This window comes from Cucumis sativus, chromosome 4 (assembly GCF_000004075.3).
Source record: "Cucumis sativus cultivar 9930 chromosome 4, Cucumber_9930_V3, whole genome shotgun sequence".
Classification (NCBI taxonomy): Eukaryota; Viridiplantae; Streptophyta; class Magnoliopsida; order Cucurbitales; family Cucurbitaceae; genus Cucumis; species Cucumis sativus.
The window spans coordinates 15801473-15810313 of NC_026658.2; the positions used below are offsets into that span (position 1 = coordinate 15801473).

Consider the following 8841-nt stretch of genomic DNA (forward strand, 5'->3'; position numbering starts at 1 on the left):
TTTGTTAATTACTTTATCCATGTATCCATATGGCATACTCTGTTAATAATTACTGTTATCCATATATTATCCATGTTAATAATTATGCATGATATAATTAATATTTGGCAACAACCATTTTTCATTTGGCCTATTAATTAATTAGCAACTTGTATGTGACATTTTCACTCCCTCATTCTAATTATTTGCATGATGTATTAATTAATCAGTATGCATATGTGGCTATAATTATTTGATATTTATTTTGGTGTGATTATTTATTCGCAATATTATTTATTTGCATATTGGGCCAAACCTACTTTAGCATTCAACTGTTAATTATTATTTGATATCCATTTGGCCTCGTTTAATTATGCATTAATCAATTATTTTGCATTCTGCATTAATCAATTATTTTGCATCATTTTGAATTAATTAATTATGTTGCATATGTTGTATTAATTAATTATCTTGCATCCTACATTAATATCTTTTACATTTTGCATATATTATCAATGTATTTATTTTATCTCAGCATATTACACCTAAGTATTTTTCAAATTTCATAATGTTTTGTCATTGTTATTATTTTTTTTTTATAATAATGTAAATTGGAGAAAAAGTATTGTTTTTTATGGATTTTATAATTTAAAATCCATAAATACATGAAATTTTTCCGTTTGAAATTTAATTAATAGATTTTTTTTTTTAAATTAACACATTTCATATTTTAAATGAGACTGAGTAGTATTTTCTATGAATTTATTAATTCTAGATATATGAAATTTTTCATTAAACACCTATGATAGAGATTAAAATATCAAGTTTTGGTATCTTAATATTCTTAAGGTGAATAAAAATATTTTAAAACAAAAATAAACTTAATTTTTCTAATGGCTCCTATGCCACTCATAATCATCAATTCATGCTTAGTTTTTACTTTCTTCGATATGAATTGATAAACATGAGACATTTAAACAAAACCTAAATAAAAATTTTGTTTTGTGAACCTTTATAATTTAATTTAAAAGATAAAATTGGGTAACCATTTTTTGGGTGTTGTAGGGTGCTAACACCTTCCCTACACACAACTGACTCCCGAACTTAAATCTCTGAATGTATGCAGACCATTTTTTTTTTTTTTTTTTGGGTGACCAATCACACCTTAATATGATTGGTGGCGACTCCAAAATTTTTTATTAAAATTAAATAAACGGGGAGGTCGGCCGCTCCGCGTAGCGATCACGTCGCGACAGCTTGGCGACTCCACTGGGGATTTTGGAGAGTCGAGCCATATATTTTATCTTTTATTATTATTATATTATAATATGTTGGTTCACTTAATTATTTGTTTTTATTTGATTTAGATGTAATATTTTGTACTGTGTTATTGGTATTTTTTTTTTTTTATTATTTACTTATTTTTATGTCATCATGCATTTACACACACTCACAAGCCCTCTACCCGGGCTACAACCTTATAGGACTAGAATTGAGGATGAAGTAGTGTTGACTTTCGAGGGGTTTCGACTCCCGTGCAAGCACATGAAAAATCCTCGCTCAGATTAATTCTTCTGTTATTAGTTAAATAACATTAGAATAAATTTGAGGGCCTTTTTTTTTCTTTTAAAAGTTTTGATACCAACACTATGTCATTTTTCTATCTAGCTTATTTTATCCAAAGTCTTATTATTATTATTATTATTTTTTTAAAAAAAAAAACAAAGTTTCACATTTTTATAAAATTTGACATATTTCCTTTTTATTTATTTATTTATTTTTAAAATGGGGTTTAATCATAGTATATTAAAAAAAAACAAATTTTTTATTTTGTTTTTTTTTTCTTTCTTTAAATTTGGTCTTTGATTTCAACCACAAGGAAAACCTTATTTTTTTTTTTTTTTTTTTACATCTTTTACATTTTTTTAATTTTCTGTTATTAATTATTATTTATTTATTATTATTATTTATTCATTATTATTATTATTATTATCCTACATTTTTTTTACATTTTTTTAATTTTATATTTTTAATTTTTTTTTAATTTTTTTTTAATTTTTTTAATTTTTTAATTTTTTTTAATTTTTTTAATTTTTTTAATTTTTTTAATTTTTTAATTTTTTTAATTTTTTAATTTTTTTAATTTTTTTAATTTTTTTAATTTTTTTAATTTTTTTTAATTTTTTAATTTTTTAATTTTTTAATTTTTTTAATTTTTTTTAATTTTTTTTAATTTTTTAATTTTTTTTAATTTTTTTAATTTTTTTTAATTTTTTTTAATTTTTTTAATTTTTTTTAATTTTTTTTTTTTTTAATTTTATTTATTTATTTATTTTTACTTTTTTTTTACTTTTTTTTTTTTTTCTCTTTCTCATGTTTTGTTACTTTGTTATTATTGTGCAAAGTGATTTGACTATATCTTTTTGTTATAATTGTGCAAAAAATAAACAGTTGTTTAAGTACCAGAATGTCCAATATGTCAATGCATTCATCTTATGAATCCAAATTTGATGAGCCAAGTGATGTTCTTAAATGGGCTGAAGAGACACAACAAAAATTTGGGGATAGCATAAATGATTCTTCTCAAATATCAGTACTATCCAAGTGTCAGCTCTCTTTTACACAAAATGATTTAGCAAAACTAAAAATGATTTGGGAGGCATTGACACCTCAACGGAGATTCATTTTTTCGAAGAAATATGGACATATAGCAGAGTTGATGTACATACCGGTGAATCATTTTGCTTTAAGAGCCATAATTAATTTTTGGGATCCAGCATATAATTGTTTCACACTTGGGTCATGTGATTTACTGCCAACCATAGAAGAATATCAAGCTATGCTTAGCATGCCTGGAAAGGAAAGGGAAATTGTTTATTTCTTTAACCCTAAGCAAACAACAAAAAGGACTTTGTCAAAATTTTTAGAAACCGTCCATGCCACTGAAATTCAGAAACATATAAAAGTTAAGGGTGGAGAAGAGAATGTGCCATTTGACTATCTATTAATGATGACACAGACGTACATTGATGAAGACAAAGGTCTTGCTCTCTTGGCATTATGCATTTATGGAGCGGTGATTTTTCCTAAAGCAGATTATGTCGATGGGAAAGTGATCAGATTATTCTTTGAAATAGAACGAGGAGTCGATCCTATTATACCTATATTGGCTGAAACTTTTCGATCCCTTAACTTCTGTAGAAATAAAGGTGCAGGAAAATTGAATTGTTGTGTTCCTTTATTATATATTTGGATACACAGCCATATCAAATTTCCGGCAGAGTTTAGGTGTCCAAAGTTAGAATTCAGTAGCCCATGGAATTTAATGCGAAACACAATTAGTGAGTTTGGTATGGCAGTTTGGAACCCAACATATCCAAAGAAGGAGACTTGGGTGTCTTTCTTTTCAACGTTGAGTTCTGAAGATGTCATATGGAAAGCCCAATGGATGCCTTTGAAAGCAGTAATTTACAGATGTGGAGATTTCCATAGTGTGCCATTGTTGGGACCGTGGGGAGGTGTTAACTATACACCATTGTTAGTTTTGCGTCAAGTTTGGCTCAAACAGTTTATACCACCAACTCATAATTTACAAGACTCTGATTTTGCATACGATCATGAAGATTGTCAAAGGAAAAAACATCGAGCAGTATGTGCATGGAAGTCTGTGAGGAAGATAAAAGACAAAGGACACTATGAAGGGGTTACTAGTGGATATGAGGCGTGGCAGACAAATAGAAGGAAGAATGTAATATATACCTTAAGGGAGGTAGTTGAAAGGGTAGAGGAGCCAAGCTCTGAACAACCAGACCAGTGGGTTGAGAAGATCACTAAATTAGAGGAGAAAAATCGACTGTTAGAGCAAGAGAATGAGAAACTTCAAAAAGAGACGAGCCAATGGATAGATCATGCGACTTTTTTGCAGAAAGAGCTTGAAAAGACCAAGAGTTTCTTAAAAAACCAAGATAAATTAGAAAAGAATCTTGAGGTGTTAGATGAAGAGATGAGGCGAATGAATAAGTCGAATAGAAGTTTGAAAAATGAAAAGACAATATTACAGGCAACAGTAGAATCACAAGATGAATATATTAAAGACTTAGAAACATGAAGGAATATTATCTCGAGCTTGTCAATGATTTGAAATCGTCAATTGGTAAACGGGAAGCACAAATAGTAGATTTGGAAGTACACAATTGTTCTCTACGCCAAACTGTCGATAGCCTACATGTGAAGATGGTCGAGCACTCTGAAGATTATAAGATACTGAAAAATTATGCTGATTCCTTACACCATCAACTTACTGCATTTCAAAATTCAAGTGAGAGAATAGTGCAAGAATACAAATTATTGAAGACAGATTACATGCAAATGAAGGTTGATTATGACTTGCAAAGGAGAGATTTTCAAACGTTAGTTGAACGTGTAGATCAAACAATTGGATTTCTCAGAATAGTGTCTAGAAGAGCAAATGGTTTTGCGGAATGGGCAGCTGATTTAAGGATTAATTTTTTCTCAATACGACCACATTCAGATGATCTTAATAGATTCTTAAAGATGATATGCAGAGAACTTGGACATTTTGGTCGTTTTTATTAAGCTGTTTATTTTGCTATTATGAACAAAGTTGTTGTTATTGCATTTCATTATTATTGTTATCATCATTTTTTTTTTTTTTTTGCCAAGTTTATATTTTGTGTTGATTTATTGTATTTGAATTTATTATTTATTTATTTAATTTTTTTTTTCTTTCCTTTTACTCTTTGGTCTTCAAAGTTCTCATAATAATCAAAGAAAAACATAGCTCGTCCTACTCCAATTCTCCATACTTACAATACACGGTATAGAAGTCGAATCATGGAAGAACAAGATAAAGACATGGATAAAATGAGACAAGATATTAATAATCTTGGGGAACAAGTTTCAAAAATACTGGAATTGCTTTCAGCAGGAAAAGGAAAAGTCGTCGTAGAAACAGCACAATCAAGTAATCCGGTTCAAGACACCGATGATCCCATTTATCCCCCAGGATTTACGCCACGCCACATGAACGCTACACAGTCTCAAACTGCTCAACACTATGTTGCTATGAATCCACTTTTTGATGTTCCACCTCCTGTCCCAGATATAGAACAATTGGAAGCTCAGGCTAAAATTCAAGACATGGGGCAAAATGAAAACACTCCGGCTAAGCAAAAACTAGATGTTTTGGAAGAAAGATTGCGAGCAATTGAAGGGACTGATGTTTATGGAAATATAGATGCAACACAGTTGTGTTTAGTACCGGGTTTGATCATTCCAACAAAGTTTAAAGTTCCAGAATTTGACAAATATGATGGATCATCGTGTCCAAGGAGTCATCTTATAATGTATTGTAGAAAGATGGCAGCGCATATTGGTAATGATAAATTGTTGATCCATTGCTTTCAGGACAGTTTGACTGGTCCAGCTACTCGATGGTATATTCAATTAGATAATGCACACATTCATGTTTGGAAGGATTTAGCTGATGCATTTCTAAAGCAATACAAACATAATATTGATATGGCTCCAGATCGTTTAGACTTACAACGGATGGAGAAGAAAAGTTCAGAAAGCTTTAAAGAATATGCTCAACGATGGAGAGATATAGCCGCAGAGGTTCAACCACCATTAACAGACAAAGAAATGACATTTATGTTTATGAATACTTTGCGGGCGCCGTTCTATGATCGAATGATTGGTAATGCTACAACCAATTTTTCTGACATTATTGTTATTGGTGAAAGAATTGAATATGGGATAAAACATGGGAGGTTAATAGAGACTTCAGCTGAGTATGGTGGATTAAAGAAAGGAGCAACACCTAAGAAGAAAGAAGGTGAGGTTCATGCAATTGGTTTTCCTAATTTAGGGAACCACAAATCAACTTTTGGCCAAAGAAAACATGACCAAAGTTTTCCTTCATATATAAGCAATGTTACTCATATCCTTTATAACAACTATGTACCAACCCACTCTCCCTCTGGAGCCCCAAAACTTTTTAATTCAAACTTTTCTCGACCGTTTGTACAAGGTCAGGGTAGCAAGACCAACTCAGAAACATTTCGATTTGACCCAATTCCTATGACATATACAGAGCTTTTACCTCAGCTAGTTCATAATCGACAGTTAGCTCCTATCCCAATAAATCCTATACAACCTCATTATCCAAAATGGTATGATCCAAATGCTCGATGTGATTATCATGCCGGAGGAGTGGGACACTCAACTGAAAATTGTTTAGCTTTGAAAAGGAAGGTGCAATCTTTAATTAATGCTGGATGGTTGAGCTTCAAAAAAGCTGGTGAGAAGCCGGATGTCAACAACAATCCACTTCCTAATCATGAAAATTCAAAAGTGAATGCGATAGATTGTTTTGTTGGAAAGTGTAAAAATGAAGTTCATGAGATAAGGATGCCTATGGAAACACTTTTTGAAGGTCTTTTTGAAGCAGGATATGTTAGTTTGGAGTATTTAGACCCCAATATAAGATACGAAGGATACGATGAAGGCAAACGTTGTATATTCCATCAAGGAGTTGCAGGCCACCCTATCCAACGATGTTGTACATTTAGATCTAAAGTACAACAATTTATGGATTCGAAGATACTCACAGTATACGAAGGACAAGGAAAAGATGAGATGAAAGACAATAAAATATGTACATTAATGGGTGAAGTTGCAAAAAAGGAAAATCCCTTTTTACCAAGGCCTTTGACAGTCTTTTATCAAGAAAATCGTAATAAATCAAGTTCTTGCAATCCTAAACAACTCATTGTCGAAGTACCGAGTCCTTTCAAATTTAAGGATTTGAAAGCGGTGCCATGGCGGTATGATTGCCAAGTCATTACAGGTCCTTCAGTTGATAATATTACAGGAATCAGCGGGATAACTCGAAGTGGAAGATGTTATAAACCAGATAATTTAACAGCTCCTTCAAGTAGTTTAACATTGGGGCAAGGGAGGAAAAGTGAGAAAAGAAATGTGAATGAACATGACAAAGAGCAGGATGTAGAGATGTCTGTCACAGCAAAAGATATAGAATGCAAAAAACCTGTTACAGATGAGGCAGCAAACGAATTCTTGAAAATAGTAAAACAAAGTGAGTATAAGATCATAGAGCAAATGCATAATACTCCAGCTTTCTTTATTATCTTTGTTTTTAAATTCAGAGCCTCATCGCAAAGTGCTATTAGATATTTTGAATAAGGCACATGTTGGACATGACATTTCAGTGGAAAAGTTCAGCGGAATTATTGGAAGCATTACGTCTTCAAATTCTATAGTCTTCACGGATGATGAAATTCCCCCTGAAGGTTTAGGCCATATAAAAGCACTGCATATTCAAGTGAAGTACAAGGATTATGTTATAGCAAGAGTTTTAGTGGATAACGGTTCAGCTCTTAATATAATGCCTAAATCTACACTATTAAAGCTCCCAGTGGACATGTCATACATCAAATCAAGTACTATGGTAGTGAGAGCTTTGATGGATCACGAAGAGAAGTAATTGGTGATATTGAATTACCAATCAAAATTGCCCCATGTACTTTCAATAGTCTTTCAAGTAATGGAGATAACACCTACTTACAGCTTTTTGTTAGGTCGTCCTTGGATTCACTCTGCAGGAGTGGTGCCATCTACATTGCATCAAAAATTGAAATTTATTGTGGGAGTAGATGATTGATTTGTAGTAATGATGATAGTGTTAATGGAGAGGAAGATTTTCTGATAACAAAACCGATATCAACCCCATATGTGGAGGCAACAGAAGAAGCTTTAGAGTGTTCTTTTCGCTTTTTTGAAATTGCTCATGCAACTATGATGGAAGCAACTGCAGGTGAAGTAATAAAGTCCACACATGCCTAAAGTTACGACAAAAAGGATGATGAGAAGTGGAGGATATGGTTTGAATCAAAGCTTGGAAACACTTCTAAATACACCAAGCAATGAAGGGAGATTTGGTTTGGGTTATATGCCAAACGTATATGATAAAATTAGGCTTCAAAAAGAAAGAAGAAAAGGTGTTTTGAAAAGCAAGGGATGATGGTGTTTGATCCAAGTCTAAAATTTATACCAGCATTATATGATACTTTCAAGAGTGCTGGTATAAGTTACTCATCACGTGACTCTTGATTCAAAACATTGTTTGTTAACAAAGATGGAGAGTTTATCAATTGCAGCAGTGGCACAAGAAGCATCATTTGAAGATGAAACAGTTTATGCATGTCCACCTAATTTTGAGCTTAACAATTGGGATGTTGTAGACCTACCTACATTTTCTGGAGATTTTCAAGAGTAATGATTAAACTTTTATTTGTCTAGTTCTAAAGGCCACAGTATTTTGTTTGCTTTACAAAATGGAATGTACTTTTTTTTTTTCCTCTTTCTTGTTATTTAATGAAATTTTCGCATTTTCCTTTCATTCTTTCTAATTTCTTCTTCTCTCTGCTTTTCTTTCTTGCATCTTGCAAATTAAACACTAAAGTCCAAACCTTTTCATAGACAACATTCATAAGAACGAAGATGTTAGTAATTCCAGTTTCCCTTGATACCTTAATATACACTATGGAATCTGACAAAGAGAGTGACGATGAAATGCTGGGAGAATATCCTCAGAAACTGTTAAGATTAGTAGAAGAAGAGATAAGGTCTTAGGTCCTCACAAGAGCTAGTTAAAGTAATCAATTTGGTTCTCAGGAGGAATCAAAAGGTAAAAATTGGCACATCAATGACAGTGAAACTCGAAAAAAAATAAATCAATTTGTTACGTGAGTACTCAGATATTTTTGCTTGGAGTTATCAGGATATGCGGGGTTAAATACGGATATTGTAGTACATCGT

The 8841-nt window shown here is 31.7% G+C and overlaps 2 protein-coding genes across 2 annotated transcripts; both read left to right on the forward strand.

The window, feature by feature from the left end:
- The first annotated feature begins 2989 nt into the window (after nt 1-2989).
- On the forward strand, nt 2990-4087 carry LOC116403430. The gene has a single exon (XM_031884572.1). It carries the CDS (start codon nt 2990-2992, stop codon nt 4085-4087), a length of 1098 nt encoding a protein of 365 aa, XP_031740432.1.
- Nucleotides 4088-5550: 1463 nt separating this feature from the next.
- On the forward strand, nt 5551-7507 carry LOC116403431. The gene is made up of 2 exons (XM_031884573.1): nt 5551-7099; nt 7170-7507. The coding sequence occupies exons 1-2, from the start codon at nt 5551-5553 to the stop codon at nt 7505-7507; spliced, it is 1887 nt and encodes a 628-aa protein (XP_031740433.1).
- Nucleotides 7508-8841: the final 1334 nt, after the last annotated feature.

Coding starts and splice junctions, on each gene's coding strand:
- LOC116403430 (XM_031884572.1), top strand. CDS start 2,990: ATGACACAGACGTACATTGATGAAGACAAAGGTCTTGCTCTCTTGGCA.
- LOC116403431 (XM_031884573.1), top strand. CDS start 5,551: ATGGAGAAGAAAAGTTCAGAAAGCTTTAAAGAATATGCTCAACGATGG. Junction 7,100..7,169: donor CTTGAAAATAGTAAAACAAA/GTGAGTATAAGA, acceptor TTTTAAATTCAG/AGCCTCATCGCAAAGTGCTA.